The following is a 16,737-nucleotide window of genomic DNA, read 5'->3' as shown; positions in this document are numbered from 1 at the left end:
TTTTTTACCTTATAATTAATGTACTTAAATGCTATTTTACTTTAGAAAGTTACTTTTGTTTAAATGGAATAATATATTTTTTTCACAAATTTATTGAACATAATATGTAGAGTAAAACAGTTGAAAATGTCACTTTTGGATCTGGCACTTTTTGAACAGTGTATAACAATTTGAAATTATAATAGATTGTAGTCTTCTTCGTCATCTGACGAACTGTCATCACCTCTTGACATTATAATTAAAGGATCGACTGTCTGATCGATGAGGTTGTCAAGATCCCACATTTTGTCCTCTTGCTTAATTACATGCTGGACTGCTTTTCGCCAGTTCTCTGGTGTCGCTTCCGTAATGGCTTGATCAAACAGTAGCTTAACATCTTTCATTTTAAAAGTCGTGTTTTGTCTTGCTACAAATCCTTTTACCTGCGCCCATATCAGTTCTATAGGATTTAGTTCGCAATGATATGGCGGTAAGCGCAGTACAGTTATATTATATTTTTCGGCTATATCTTCCACGGCGTATTTCATGAAACGAGTTTTGTGTAAGTTTGCTATTGCCAGCAGTTCTTTTTTTATCAAATTTGCTTCAAACGCAATACCTTTTGCAGTCAGCCAATCGATAATTTCTTGCTTTCTCCAACTTGAAGTTGGCGTCTTCTCTATTCGCCGTGAATGATAGCTTGCGTTATCCATAACCACCACCGAATTAGCCGGAAGAAATTTTATCATTTCACCAAAATAGTCCTCGAAAACGTCTGAGTTCATGTCTTCATGGTAATCTCCTGTGCGAGTCGACTCAAAGGTTAGCAGACCTTCGTTTAAAAATCCCTCTTCGCTTCCAATATGTGTGATTATAAGTCTTTTTCCTTTTCCCGAAGGTACTTTAATACCCGTAGACAGGCCTTTTATGAAAGCTTGGTGAGAACTGGTTATATTTTTGTCTTGCCACATTTTTTGGACTATATAACCTTCGTTAATCCTCGTCTCATCAAGATAAAAAACTTTCTTTTGCTCCCTGCGGTACTGCTTAATACTTCTCAAGTATTGTCGTCTCCAACAAACAATTTCGTCGCTCTCCAGTAAAAGTGCTTTGCGGTTATGCTCTTCCCAGGCAAAATCCATATTTTTTAAAGTTTTCCATAAAAGTTTTCTACTTATCAACGGAATACTGTCATCTCGGCCAAGCTCCATTAAAATTTTGTCTAGGGTGGGTATTTCCTTTTTAAAATAAAAAGAGTGAACTTTTCTTCGAATTATACATTTAGCATTTTCATCAAGGACTTTTGTAGGTCGTCCTGGCTTTTGCTTGGGAGATTCCACTTGACCTGCTACTTTTCTTTCCCGCAACAATTTGAAAATGGTGGACTTTCCAATTCCACTCATTCGAGAACATTTTTCAACAATTTCTTGCACAGTAAAACTAGGGTAATCGTGTTTTATGCAATCATGTACATTTAAAATATTAACTTTTTCACTCAGCGATAGTGGAGAATTTTTAGTACATCTTTTCGTTGGACTGAATACCTCCATTTTTTAAATATTGGGATAATAATATTGTGATTACACTACAGCGTAGCAGTGACTACTAACGTTTAAAATATGATTTAAAAGTATTTATAGTCTGTATATATGACCTGACCCCATTTTTGCATGTTACAAAGCGTTAAAAGATAGGTACCTATACAAAAGGATTAAAAGTATTTATTTAGTATTTAATCTCTTTCAAAATAAAGGCATTTAATCCGTGAAAATTAAATTCATAAATATTATAAGTACCTGCGCCTATGAACTACCACGAAATGTAGCCAAACAGAACGGAATTCCCCAGTTTATTGCTCTATACACTTCTGAAATAGAGTATAATTTTAGGTATTAACAACACCAACAATAACAAAAACAACAACAAGAACAACAACAACAGCAGCAACAATTTAATAACAAAAAAACGCTAAATGAAAAGAGAAGCAACAAATACATAAACTAGAATTAAACGGCACGCGACCAGCACACTTCAAAACACCTGCTATACAGACGAATATGAAATATAAATAAAAAAGTAAAAATCGCCTTTAAGCAAGACACTGGCGTTTACTTCCAGCCCGTTCACAATTCAAAACCTCTCTTGACTCGCCACTTGCCCTCTTCGTCTATTACACGGCATTCGCACATCTCTCTCTGACAAAGTTTTCTTGTTGAACGGTGGCTAAAAATCCCGGCGTTCGTCGCCTTCGAAATATATGAGGACTAATCGCATATATTTCGCTTCTTATTTTAATACCTATAGATGCGGAATATTGACTGTTCCCCAATTTTGCCATTGTTCGGATTAAGATCGTATGCATTATACAGTCTTTATTCTTAAATAAGCTTTGTTTTTTAGTATAAATTAATATGATAGAATTGGTATTCGGTATATAGGTCAGTGTTAAATGTCTTAAAACCATTGTACCGGGTGTACAACTAAGAGAGGTCGCCGGCCATATCTGAGTAACTACTCATCGCACAGCGTAGGGAAAAAAATATTTTTAATAAAAGCGGCAAAGAGAAATTGCTGGAAATTATTTACAAGTTCGTACGATAACCGCTAGGGGGCGTAATACAACATTGAAATAGAAAAAATTGGTTTTATTGAAAAAATATTCAAAGTAAATCCTAGAAAAGAATGCTGCCATTTAAAAGTATTATAAATTCAACATTTTTTATTTCAAACTTTTTTTTCTAATCTGTCAAATAATAGGTAGGGGTCTGTCAAATTTATTTGTTTCCAAAGCTTACTATTGACTATGTGACGCAATAATGCCAGCGCGGCGACATATTTCATTGTTCAAAAACATTTTAATTTATAATTTCGGAATAAAATAAGATATCGAGTTGCGGTTTGCGCCAGTTTTTATGTTTTTTCATGCTTAAGTAAAAAAAATTATATCGTTGTATTTAATATTTGCCAGAAAATCACTGAAAAAGTCCAAAATAACACAAACCGCCCTCTAGCGCTCAACAAAACAACTAAAACGGCTAAGTAATTATACCACATAAAAGCCTGATAATTATTCTTGAAAACAAAAGTAAGCTCGTTGAAATTCGTTAGACCAATCCAAAGTTATCAAGAATTTTAGATATAAATATTCAACCCTTCCCCCAGCTGTTATTTGACAGATTAGAAAAAAAAGTTTGAAATAAAAAATGTTTAGAATTTATCATGCTTTAAAATGGCATCATTCTTCTCTAGGATACACTTTGAATATTTTCAATAAAACCATTTTTTTCTATTTCAATGTTGTATTGCGGTCATCGTACGAACTTATAAATAATTTCCAACGATTTCTCTTTGCCGCTTTTATAAGAAATATTTTTTTCCCTATGCTGTGGGATGACTAGTTACTGAGATATGCCCGGCGACCTCTCTTAGTTGTACCCCGGTACAGGCTAAATACCCATAATGAAAATCTTATAACCTGTAAAAAACCTGCAACTCCTTCACAATTTGAACATCCTTGTAGTTCTAACTCTTTCCGCTATAGCAATACTGTCCCTTTGAAAAAGTCAGTACCATAGAAGTATATATTATTTGATATAAAATAAGTGATGTAAAACGGAGTTTTGTTCAATACAATAAAATTTTGTAAAATGTTAAAAATTTTTGTCTTTAAACATGATTTATTAAGAAATCTATAATATTAATAAAATATTTAATTCCCATAGAAATGCTTTTTATTAGGACCTTCCCCTAATGAAGTCCGTTAAAAAACACATAAATAGCTCATAAATGGTAATATTACTTATACTCAAACTTTATAATAATAAATATTTATCATGTAAATATTTGTTAAAGACGTCACTGGTAGAGAGTGCTTGTATCGGTGGCATCAACAATGCGATCGAGCGGCGTTGCGATGCCATTACCGTTCTCTCTAATATACTTTATTTGCATTTATTTAACGTTGTATATTCATTTCGATATAGAGCATCTTATCATATTTTATTTTAAAAAATGCTTGATATTTTATTAAAGGGGACCAGTAGTATTGTTTTGTGCCTTCGGAAATAACTGAAAATTTTTATTACCTTTTATTAGAGATGTTGCAAGAAAACAAACTGCTCATAGTTCGACGACAGTGCTAATTCTAGCCTTTCAATGTTCTAAGTGCTTACCCTTGATTACCAGCAACTAATTTCTTTTTGATGGAAACGAAATTTGAGAACCTTTTCTGGTTTTTAAAATCGAAAATAATTTTGAATAAAAATAAAATTGGAAGCGATTTCTCAAGTCCCGTCCACAACTGTCAAATGTTTAAAAAATCTTTACTTGTATACATTTTTGCTAACTTGTTTAAAGTTAAAATGTAACCTTTTAAGAGTTCATTTTACAATTTTAACTCCGAATTAACATATAATGAAAGGGATGCTATTTTTTTTACAAATATTCTTTTATATCTATTTAAATGTATAAAAATTCTTTTCTATCTATAATTATATCTTACCAGTTCCTCTTTGTGTGGCCTTCCCCGATTCCTTTCCGGTTTCCTCCTTCCTTTTCTTCTTCTTTTTATTTTCCTCATCCTTTTCGCTGTCCTCGTTTCCCTCGAATTCTGAATAAGTTCTTTTATTGGAATCGTCGGTTGCGCCACTCGTAGGCGTCGTCAAGGTATCAGGAGCTTCCATTTCCGAATCGCCTCCTTCAACGTTCTTTTCTGACGAAGAATCCGATTCCTGTATGAAGAAAAGCAAGGACTGATAAATTATAGTTTTATTAGTATTTCATTTATGTGACAAAATTATTTTTTTTATAATTTACATAGATAGTATTAGATAGCCGTAACCATAATAAAACAAAAAAAGCAAAATGATTAACGTTCTGCCAATACTTAGGTATTTAATTTGGGAAAATCTTCAATACATTTTAAAAGCCAAATAACACTCGTTAAATAAATTTATGAAAATAATACTAAAAAAACTATATAAATATAACAATATAATATAGAAAAAAACTTTAAAAATTGTATGGCAACCTAATTTAAAAAAATCACAAGTATTGTTCATTCTTCTGGGTAAATGTTCATTTAGTCAGTTTTGTATTATTTTAGCATCATCCTGCTGGAAGAATATATCATTCAGTTGAGCCGGTGGAATATTTTATAAAATGTTCATAGTATTTTCTTGTAAAATTTGTAAGTAGGTACCCATTGGAATTTAGATTTTCTTCATAAATCTTGTTAACTATTTTTTGGTTAAAAATGAAGCAGGAGACATTAAACCCGAACCTGCCTTGACGCTCCCTAGAAAAATGGTGGACTCCAAAATCGCGAATTGTGTCTGTTAAGAATTCCCGAACTTGTGAAATGTATCTCGTCCGACCAAATAATTTTCTTTTTAAAATTCTTCTCCTGAATTTTTATATTTATAAAACAAAAGTAGAACTCCAACCTGCGTTCAGGATCACCATGATGCAGATGATGAATACGTTTATACTTGTAAGGTTTGAACTTATGTTTTTTTAATCCTTTGCACTTCTATTTTAGAAACACCAGTATCGTAATCTATTTTCCTGCCCGAGGTTTCGGAAGTGGATTGAACAACTGTTAAAACGTTGATCTGTGATTCCTCTTTATCTTTGTTGTAACTTGGGGACGAGGTTTGTCCAAACATCGCGTGAAAAACATATCCAAATAAGTCCGGGAGTTCCTAAAAAGCTGTAAAAGAACTTCTCAATCTTCTAGGAGCTTCACGAAGGGACTTCAAGCGTCAAATTTAATGGGAAATCGTTTTAAAGGATTCCAGGGGCTCCTAAGTGACCTTCTCAAACTTCTAACAAAGATCTATAAAGATCAAATTGAGTGGAATTACGTTCTAAAGTCCAAGAGTCCCATAAAGTTCAGAATGCTAGAAAACGTGACAAATATCTCCAGGAGTCCCTAAAAGACTGTAACAGAATTTCTCAATCATCTAAGGGCTCCAAACAGGAATTTGAAGGGTCGAGTTAAGTGGAAAATCATTTGAAAGAAGTCTAGGAGCTCCTAGAAGTCTAAGAGATCTTCTCAAACTTGCAAGAAGTGTAACAAGGAACTTTAAGGGTCAAATTCAGCGGAATATCATTATAGAGAAGTCTAGGAGTTCCTTAAAGTCCAGAATGCTAAAAAAAATGTTCAAATAAGTTCAGAAGTCCCCAAAAGATTGTAACAAAACTTCTCAATCATCTAAGGGCTCCAAGAAGGAATTTGAAGGATCGAGTTAAGTGGAAAATCATTTGAAAGAAGTCTAGGAGCTCCTAGAAGTCTAAGAGATCTTCTTAAACTTGCAAGAAGTGTAACAAGGAACTCTAAGGGTCAAATTTAGTGGAATTTCATTATAAAGAAGTGCAGAAGTTCCTTGAAGTGCAGAATGCTGAAAAACATGTTCAAATAAGTCCAGAAGTCCCTAAAAAACTAAGTGACATTCTCAAAGTTGTAAGAATTGTAACAAGGAACTTTAAGAATCAAATTGAGTGGAAATATTTAAAAAAATATATAAAAAATAAATTATTATAATTGTATAAGAATATTTGAAAAAGTATAAGTCCTAAGGTAAAGATTAAATGATCAGTTCAAATAGAGTTCTAATGTCTGGTCTGCGTTTTCCTTAGATAATATGAAGCAGGTATTCATATCATGTTTTTCAAAAATTTCAAGATTTTGGTTTTGAGTTATATTAAAAACAATTAAACAATAACAACAACAAGAAGAACGATGACAATAAGCAAAAACAACAAATAACAATAAATATAAGCACTAAATTTTCGAGAAGCAGAAACTTATAAAATCAAATGCAGCTAATAACAGAACATTAGTCCTTTTGTTGTTTTTTCATTACCATGGTTACTCATGGCTATTCTCTATTATTAATGGAAATTAAAGAACAAAAATCATTTTGTCAAGTTATTTATAAAAATAAGTATAGAGAGACAAATTCTAAACAATATATAGGGTGTCCCATTAAAAAAAATAGTATTATAACGTCAATATTTGAAAAACTGTGACCTCTAGAAAACTTGACAACGCCAATGGATTCGACGCAAAAAAATCTACAAATATCAGTTTTTTAATATGTCTGACTATAACAGAGTTACAAGAAATGACTGAAAATACTATTTTTTTTTTAATCATCCTGTAGCACAAAAACGAAGAAAGCTATGCTAAATTTGATTAGTGCACTTGTGGTTTCATTAAAAAATAGCACGCTGTCACGAAAACCGCATCCCTCTCTCTCTTTTCATAACCGAGAAACGATATAAGAGATACGAAAATGGGACATTCTGTACATTTTGAGAAATGTAGCTCTTGACCGGCCTTATTGAGACATATGCTCTGCTCCTAGATAGCTCTTTGTCGCTTCGAGCAAAACACTACGGTTTTAGTTTAACTTCAAATTTTGACCTTATGAATATTGTATAATTCCCTCTAAATTAGAATTCAATAAATAAGTTGCACTTACTGGCTCAGTAGGATCAAAGTTGTTCCATATCTTAAATAAATAATATTATATAAATTATAAATTAAGGTTGTGGTTGTGAGTTCTGTTTTGAAAAAACTCTCGAAAAAATGTTTGGCCACAGAGTCAAATTCCAAACATGATCATGATCCAGAACCTTAAATGCCTTAGAATAATCCAATGAAACAGAAAGTACAGCAATATGTTGTCAGGAGCTCTGATTATATTATCGATTATATTCAGTAAAGCAGATGATGTGCTGTGGCCACTCCGAATACCTGAGCAGTGAATAGGATACCACTTCTGCAATACTTTAAACAAAACAGATAGGAGACTGATTGGACGCAAATCCGTCACTTCTACAGGATTGCCAGTTTTGGCACCGGGCAAATCTTAACTTCCTTTTAAATATCTGGAAATAATCAACCTAGCAATTGATTAGATATGTGAGACTGGTTAAAGCATCTGTAATGCAATGCAGTCATTACTAGCAACATTTCTCCTCATACAATACACACAATCTTAGAACATCTAAAATTAAAAAAACAACTTTGTTTAAGTTCACTATCTGAACAGGGGCAGGGAGGTGTTTTGTTTACAAACATACTCATCGATTCTCTGTTGTCAAGTTTACACCCATTTTCGAAAGAGGCAATTTTCAGCTATTCTTCAATACATATATTAATGTTAATTAACCTTATTGATGTTAGATTTTGGATTAAAAATAAAAAGTAGAAATAGAAAAGCAAATAAAAATACATTCTTATTCCTAAAATCGCTTCTAAAAAATTTAAAATGGCAACACAGCAGGCAAAAGCTGATGTCATCTTGCAAAATGTCATCTTGACAAACGACTTTGTATTTACATTTGGCATTTATGCAGTTCTGTGTTTTTTTCTATAGTTTTTGTTGAAAAAGGTTGAGTCATTTTAGTGTTTTTGTGAACTGTTACGATGGTAAAAACTTGTGCCGTTTGTGCCGCACCATGGGAAAAAGGCGATTTAAGCCGATGTTTTCACAAGTAAATGACGTTATTGTTTTAACATCATATCAAGGGAAAATCGTCATCCTAAGCGTAGAATAATAAAAACTTATTAAGAAATCTATAATAATTATAAAATATTTAATTTTCATAAAAATGCTTTTTATTAGATAAGTACCTTTACGCTAATGAAGTACGTTGAAAAAAACGCTTAGAGTTCATAAACGGTAATAATGTTTATAATTTAAAGCATAATCTATTAATAATAAATATTTATCATGTAAATATTTTTTGACGACGTCACTGGTAAAAGATTACTTGTGTCGGTGGAATCAACAATGCGATGTTGTTGCCTTTTTCCCTAATATAGGAACGTTATCTACATTTATTTAACTTTGAATGTTGACTTCTTTATAGAGAACTTATCATATTTTATGACGAAAAATGCTTCATATTTTATTAAATTTCTACATAAGCATTCAGCATCTTTGCATGAGATGTTGCAAGCAAACAAACTGCCCATAGTTCCACGGCAATGCTAATTCTAGCCTTTCAATGTTCTAAGCACACAACCATGGACCACAAGTTCAACTCTTCTCTATCTGTATGATACTATCGAATGCTATACTATTTGCGCAGTTATTTGTTTTGTGAAAAACACTTAGGGAGTATTGGTTAATATCATCTAGAAATCATAACATAATTAAATAAGTCGACGAATCTACATCGTTGTGATAACAAAACAAGGTTAATTAAAAATGCAATAATTCTGAACAACTTCCCGACACCTGACAAGGTGCTGGATAAGATCACAGGCAATGACATAATATATAAATATAAATAGCCATTTAGACAGCACGGGAAACCTAAATTTTGTCAACTTAAAGAGAAAGAAGTTTAATTACTTGTAAAAAAAAATACTGAATTAAAAAAGGAGACCAATATATAAATTCTGAAGTCATAAGATCACCAAGTATGTTCCTGTAAAAGGAAGGTAACAAAATATCAAAAAAATCATATAATCAAGGTGATACCTATTATGGAAATAATCTGTAACGAAAGTCAGAAACATGCTTTTATTGACAACGTCAAAAACTCTAACCTATCGTTTAATTATTTCTAAGGTGAAAACTGACTAAACAATTAAAACTGAATGAATTGTGACGAAACGCAGTCCCTTTTAAAGACCCGAGGAACAATTTAGAAATGTTTAAAATTTTATTCATTTTTTTGCCGATGGAGACCAATAATTTCAAGACAATGCTGATAGTCAAAGCAAGTAAATATGCAAATTCTAGAAAATTTAAAATACAGGGATTTACAATAAGATAACCTAAATCGGGGCCCTCAAACAAGATAAACTACAAAAACCATAGGTGAAAATAGTAAACCAATTGTAAGAAGCACCCTAAATAAACTTAATTAATCAACTTGAGGGTCCGGTAAAGTTAAAGGGAGTCTAAAAATTTATTGACTTTGAATTTAAATGTCTATTTATTTTTGAAAATTTTTACATAGAATGTTGAGTTTAAACACTTTATTGATAAAAAAGTGAGGATGAAGTAAAAAAATGCAAATATTTAAAAATTATAAAGGATTTTCTACTTACTATAATTCACAATTACACCCGGCTCAACTACACTCTATTTAGCGACTAGCCATCACATTGATCATTACATATGCTGTTAATTTAAAGTTAAAGCCTTAAGTAACCAAATTCTGTAACTTAGAAGGATTTACGTCACTTCTTTAGGTCATAAACACAAATTTCCACACGCAAATCAGGAATATGAAATATGTAAATACGGTTAATTCATAAATAAAAAAATCTGTCAAAAATCACTTACGTCAACAAATATTATTTTTTTATTTATTGGGAGTGGCTACTGTACTAGTATGATTATCGTAATTTTCTGTCGTGTCTCATTAAAGGTAAGTATTTGTTTATTTATATAATCATAATAATGGGTCTTCCAAGAGAAGTGATAAAAGTTTAGTGGGCCATGTACGCAAAATGGTATGTGTCAAAACGCTGATCAAGCGTCAATTGTGTTAAGTATACTTTGACATTTCATCATGAATCTTTTAAGTCAAGAGCAACGTATAGCTATCGTGAAAAGGTATTACGAAAATGCGCAATCGGTTAGAGCCTGTTATCGTGCTCTTAGAGAAGATTTTGGCAATCGTGAACGGCCTTCTGAGGTTGCAATAAGACGCACAATTAATAAGTTTGAACGGGAGTACACTCTTCTGGATAATAAGCCACCAACGCGACAAAAAAGTGCAAGGACCGCTGAAAATATCGCCGCTGCAAGAGAAAGTGTTGACGCGAATAACAATGTGTCTGTTTTGCGCCGTTCTCAGCAATTAGGCATTTCACCAATGTCTCTGTGGCGCATTTTGAAGAAAGACTTAGGCCTACATCCATATAAGATGGTTCTAACTCAAGAATTGAAGCCTGCTGACCATGGTTTGCTAAGAACGTTTACCGACTGGGCCCTGTTGCAGTTGGAACAAAATGCCGATTTTGGGAAACAAATCATCTTTTCAGATGAAGCCCATTTTTGTCTTAGTGGCGTTGTCAATACGCAAAATTGCCGCTTCTGGTGTCAGAACAATCCCCAGAAATTAGTACAGGTGCCATTACACCCGTTAAAAGTGACTGTGTGGTGTGGTTTGCATGTCGGTGGAATTATCGGTCCATACTTTTTTGAGGATGCAGGGGGGCGTACTGTGACATTCAACGGAGAGCGCTACCGCGACATGATAACAAACTTTATTTGGCCTGCAATTGATGGACGAACAGAATTGGTTTCAACGGGACGGAGCAACATCACAGACCGCCCGAGCCACAATTAATTTATTAAGAGAGCGTTTTGAAGATCGAATAATTTCGCGACATGGCAATATCAACTGTCCACCAAGGTCCTGTGATCTTACTCCCCTGGACTTTTTTCTTTGGGGATATGTGAATTCGAAGGTGTATTCTAACAATCCTCAAACCATCAATGAGTTGAAAGTTAACATAACTAGGGTTATTCGCGAAATTCAGCCCAACTTGTTAGAAAAAGTGATTGAAAATTGGGTTCATCGTCTAAACGTCTGCCGCCGTAGCCGAGGTGGACATCTTAACGATATTTTGTTTAAAACATAATGTTACATAATAAACTACAACATGAAACATCAATCATAGAAATTAACCAATTCGTTTTTATTTTTTAGCAATTTAAACTTATATCATTATTATTGGTAGACCCTATATATGCACATGGGACTGTGTGGTTGGCGCACATGTGGAGTTGGGATTGCAAAAAGGGATTGGAACCTTGGGTTGGCGCTAAATAGTCGGGTAGTAAGGTAGTTGTTTGAGCCCTATTTAGGGAATGGGGATATTAGGATATTAGGAAATAGTTAGGAAATGGGAATTAGAGGCACAAACACGAGGCTGCCTCGTGTATTGCCAAGCCAATTTTGCCAAGCGTGTATTGCACAGCCAACCCATCCAACTAAAAAGTGTTCCAGACAAAAGCAAAAAATTCTACTGGAGACATAGTGAAGCCACCCCCATTTTTGTCAATAAGGTTGTCGTTTTATTTTTCTTGAGTGTAAATTAAAAAATATATAATTATAGGGGTCCAAAGCGATAAAGAAACCTATACATTTACAATTTTTGCCCCCAAAAAATTCCAAAATTGCCCCAATATATATATTTTTTAATTATAGCAAAATCAAGAGCTAAAATACCTTGTGCAAGCGGGCAATAATTACGTATTTAACGTATGCAGAAAAATCTTCATAATTTGCAAAGTTTTGTATTTTTTCCAATCATCCTCACTTTTTTACCAATATTTTAACCACAATCAACATTCTATGTAAATATTTTCAAAAAAAATTGGTTTTTAGACGTCCCTTTAACTTTACCGGACCCCAACTTGAAACTCCCAAATACAAGAAAAATATTATAAAACCTATGAAAATAATTAACGTTTTCATAATAATACTATACCTTCACAGTTTTGAATTCGTAAACATCTTCAGGGGTTGTACTAGATTTGGGGTCCATGTTATCCGAGCTACTATTGGACGAGGTGGAAGAGCTGCTTTTCTGTTTATCCCCTGATCCACCGGAAGATACTTTCTTATCATCCCTCGATCGCAAAGGCACACGGTTGGTTGAGGAACTACTCGTTTCTGAGAGAATAAAATTACTATTTAAAATGTGTTTGAACTTGTAATTGTTACAGTTTATTTTTAGGTGCCATATCCATCACTTTAATGGCGAAATCGTGAGGAATGCTCATAACAATAACAGTTATATGGCTAACTGAATTAAAAAAATTACCGATAATACTTATTGAACCGAGGTTTTAAAAGTGTTTGGCTTATATAACAAACAAATCGCATTATTAATGAGGATATTAAATAAAACATAACAGGTTTGCGCGTTTATTACCGGCAGCTATATTTATTCTAATTGCCTTCTGAAAAAAAATACCATTATTAACATCAAATATATTATGTTTATATGCCTTGCGATAACTGCGAGTCGAGAATTATTGCAATAAAGTTGAAATTTGCCTCGTAATATGGCTTAAACCGATTTATTTTCAAATGTCACATTTTCTAAAAATAAACTAAGAGGATCTAAAAATAAATAAAAAAAAGTGCTAAGTACTAGTTGAGAGAGAGAGAGAGAGAGAGACAGAGAATCCACCAGGAAAGTTGTTCTTGTCAAGCACATAATTACTATTTAAATTGTTCCAAAGTACTGATAAGGAATAGCCAAGGCATATGTGGGTTAATTGTTTTAAAATAGCTGATATGTTCTTTTGGGAATTATCATCATTAATTATAGAAACTCAATATAATTATAGTTTTTTTTATGATTACCTGGAAGCAAACTATCTCTATTTTCCTTGCGAATTTGGCTACTAGGATAAAGGTTTTTGAAAAGTGACAGTAATCAGTATGTAAAAAAATATACAACTGGGTGGTAAATAGTACAAATTGTACTAAAAACGGCCTTTTAATTTTAATTGAAGATAAAAAATATAGTTAAAAAAAAATCTTTACATAATGAAAAGGATGTTCACCAGTATTCCTTTTAGTTTCAAGCTCTAAATGCAAATTGTTGAGATGACCCTATTACCTTTGCGTGGGATTATTTTATATTTTTACAGGATGACTATTAATATGGTTTCTGCTTTTCAGAAGATATTAGATCATTATCTCATAAATAGTAAGGCATATAAAAAATATCTAGGTCACAAACTGGTAGAAAATAAATGATTTCTCTAAAATCATAAACGCGTAGATAAGTCCCTGGTGCACCTGAACTTCTTTGGGATGTTCCTTATTCCAGATACAGTTCGGGAAATAGCACGTCGCCTTGTTGATGTCTACAGCTTATTAAATGCCAGATTGTAAGAGAATCATTAGTGTAAAAAAACAAAGTTTCTGTCAGCTTGGAAATATAAAAGTATTATTTCACTAGTGATTTTAAAAATTCAGATCGTTCAGGAAACGAATTATTCAATTATTCATAATATACGAAGCTTCTGGCTTCCAATAAATGGAATGTTTGGTATATTTAGTATTTCAGCATACATCAGAAATATATCCGTTTGGTTCATATATTCTTAACACATGTTTACAAAATAATTATAATATTCTTAAAAGGTCTTTCATTAATTATGATCATTTTTTTTAGAACTATTAACTCCAATACAATTCTTAAAAGAAATGTATATAAATATTCACAAAAGTAGCAATATATTACTTGTACGTGATTACTTATTACCGAAGATAACTTTGGTGAAACATTATGATAATTCTATTTAAAAAATAATTATTTCGTGGCTTGGTGTGTAAGTACTGGGTGTCCTAAATTCGAGCCTCACCATTGGGATCTCGTAAAGTAGAAGAGATCGGTTAAATTGAGGCAAAGTTGCACAATTTGGTCCTTATTAAAACGCCCTTTTGACATTTCAAAAATTCCGAATACTTGCGAATATTCGTTTTCTTCCAAATATCTTCGAAAGTATTCAGCACTTTTGAATTTTTAAAAGGGCGTTTTAATAAGCACTCTTTTTTTATAGACAATTAGAGCCATGCTAGTCCTTTCAGGTAGTTGAAGTTATTAATACCTCATTTCTTATCTTATCCAGGCACTTATGTCTAGTCATTTTTAATTTCTTTTAATTCAATATTCAATAAATTACAAAAAGTTACATTAAAGTACATAGAAAACCTACTAATACAATAATTAATTATTAATTAGCACATAATAATTTTGAAGCGAACAGGTGCCACACCTGGATATAATAAAATTTGTGTGTAAAAAATAAGTAATATTAATTCCTATAAACAATATAATTCAGTATGCAGCAACTCAACTTCCTGGAATAAGAAGTCAAATGTCTTTTTTTTTATTTGTCCCAATCTTGGGACAAATAAATTCAAAAATACAACTTGATTCATCAATTTTCTTCAATAAACTGCACAGAATACTAACAAGATTATTCCATGTACTCAGTTTCCTTTCTTTTCCTTGGACTGGAAGAAATTTAAAATGAGGCAAAACTAGGTACTTAAACTGATTCGGATTCCTAAAGAAAATTTATTCTGGAAAGTTTATGACTTGGCCAGAAAATTGATATACAATGGCTCAGATGCCTGAAAAAGCTCCTCAAACCGTCCTAATTCTTTATCGTTAACCGTCAATTCTTACTCACTGGGCTGAGATTCAAAAGTTTATTTTAGGTTTTACTATTAGAGTGAACATTTGATAATGTTATAGAATAGAATTTGTTTCAAGTATTGCCAAGGCATAACCACGTAAAGATTGTCCTTTTTTTGTGTCTTAAATCCGTTGGTTATCTTTAATAGGCAAAAATTTTTTTAACATTACTCAAAAGATTATTTCTGGACAAAAACACTCTTCCTGAAAATTCTTTAATTCCCTGGAAGGTATAGCCGTATTGGGCTCATGATTCTTAAAAATACTGCTCAAACTTCCTAAACAGTTACCAAAATCACTCGATTGTCGAAAACTCCAGCTTATTTTTCTACTAACAAGGAAAATAAACTGGGAGTTTTAGAACCGTTTTCAATCTGGAACAATTTGGATTTATAAAGGATAGATCTGCTGATGTCTATTTGCTTTTGTATTATAATCACATATAAAATAATTTAGATGGTGGATTCTAGGTTGACTTGATCTATACAGGTTTCTGTAAAGTCTTTTGATTAGTCCATCATGAGTTCTCTTAGAAAAACTAAAGGCTAATCTTTTTTCAGTAAATAGACCCATTATCTAATCAAATATGTGTACCATTAGGGATATCACAAGTTTTCAATTAAGTAGCCCTGTTTTGTTTTGCCTCTTCTCAATTGATTGTGTGTAAATTTAAAAAATGGCAATATTCTAGTGTTTGCCGATGATTTCAAACTCTTTAGAAGTATCCTTGACTAATGCTGTTCTTCTAGAAGAGGGTAGATCTTCAATAATTTTTTAATTGGTGTGATTTAAGTTTCTGTGTTGGGAATCTGATAGATGGACTCAAAATCTTCATCTCAATCATGTAACAATGTAAAAAGAATGCTTTATTGCTCTCTTTGTTCGGCCAATTTTGGAGTATGGTACGGTTGTTTGATCGCTATTTTACATTAGCCCGAAGTCCAGAATACATTTATGCTGCATTTAGAAGTGGATATCACAGGAACGAATATGAATATCAGTGGCTAAGGAATGGTCTGAATTTGCATACACTAGCGTCAAGAAAAAGTCTACTGGATCTATTTTTCTACATAAAGTAATAAATGCATGAATGAACCAACTAGATGTAATATGATAAGTTATACTTTTTACTAAATGTAGATGTAACTTATTTTATTTTTATAACTACAATGTAAATGGATTCCATCATTAAATAAATAATCAATGATCAGCAAGATCATATACTTCTGTTACCAGCAAAGATACAGGACTCAAGCAAATTAAATTTTTAAAATAAAAATGACACAGTATTGAATTGAGGCGTCAAGTTGCAAAACTCGCCTTGTCTATTTTCAAAATAGCCACAAAATGCAGCAAAAGTCGCTCCTTCCTATTTAAAATTAAGTGTAAAAATCGATTACTGCGGCAGAATCCGTCTTATCCATTTATATACTTTCACTATGATTACGGTTGCAATACCCACTTTATACCATAGGTAACTTACCCAAGTATGATGTTATTGCCGCCTTATCCATAACGTGTGCGATAAATTATTTGATAATTTTGGCAATTCT

The 16,737-nt window shown here is 32.4% G+C and overlaps 1 protein-coding gene across 5 annotated transcripts in view; it reads right to left on the bottom strand.

The window, feature by feature from the left end:
* Window positions 1-16,737, bottom strand: part of LOC126735170 (ankyrin repeat domain-containing protein 12-like) — a 122,965-nt gene that overhangs the window by 35,864 nt on the left and 70,364 nt on the right. For all 5 annotated transcript variants that reach the window (XM_050439120.1, XM_050439127.1, XM_050439136.1 and 2 more), the window contains 2 exons: window positions 12,452-12,636; window positions 4,481-4,709 (listed from right to left, as the gene is read on the bottom strand). In XM_050439120.1, coding sequence (XP_050295077.1) covers window positions 4,481-4,709; window positions 12,452-12,636 — 414 coding nt within the window. The remainder of the gene's footprint in view (window positions 1-4,480; window positions 4,710-12,451; window positions 12,637-16,737) is intronic.

The sequence above is a fragment of the Anthonomus grandis genome, chromosome 1 (genome assembly GCF_022605725.1).
Source record: "Anthonomus grandis grandis chromosome 1, icAntGran1.3, whole genome shotgun sequence".
NCBI classification, from domain to species: domain Eukaryota; kingdom Metazoa; phylum Arthropoda; class Insecta; order Coleoptera; family Curculionidae; genus Anthonomus; species Anthonomus grandis.
The sequence above is the reverse complement of the archived record's forward strand: the minus strand, read 5'-3'. Positions and strand labels throughout refer to the sequence as shown.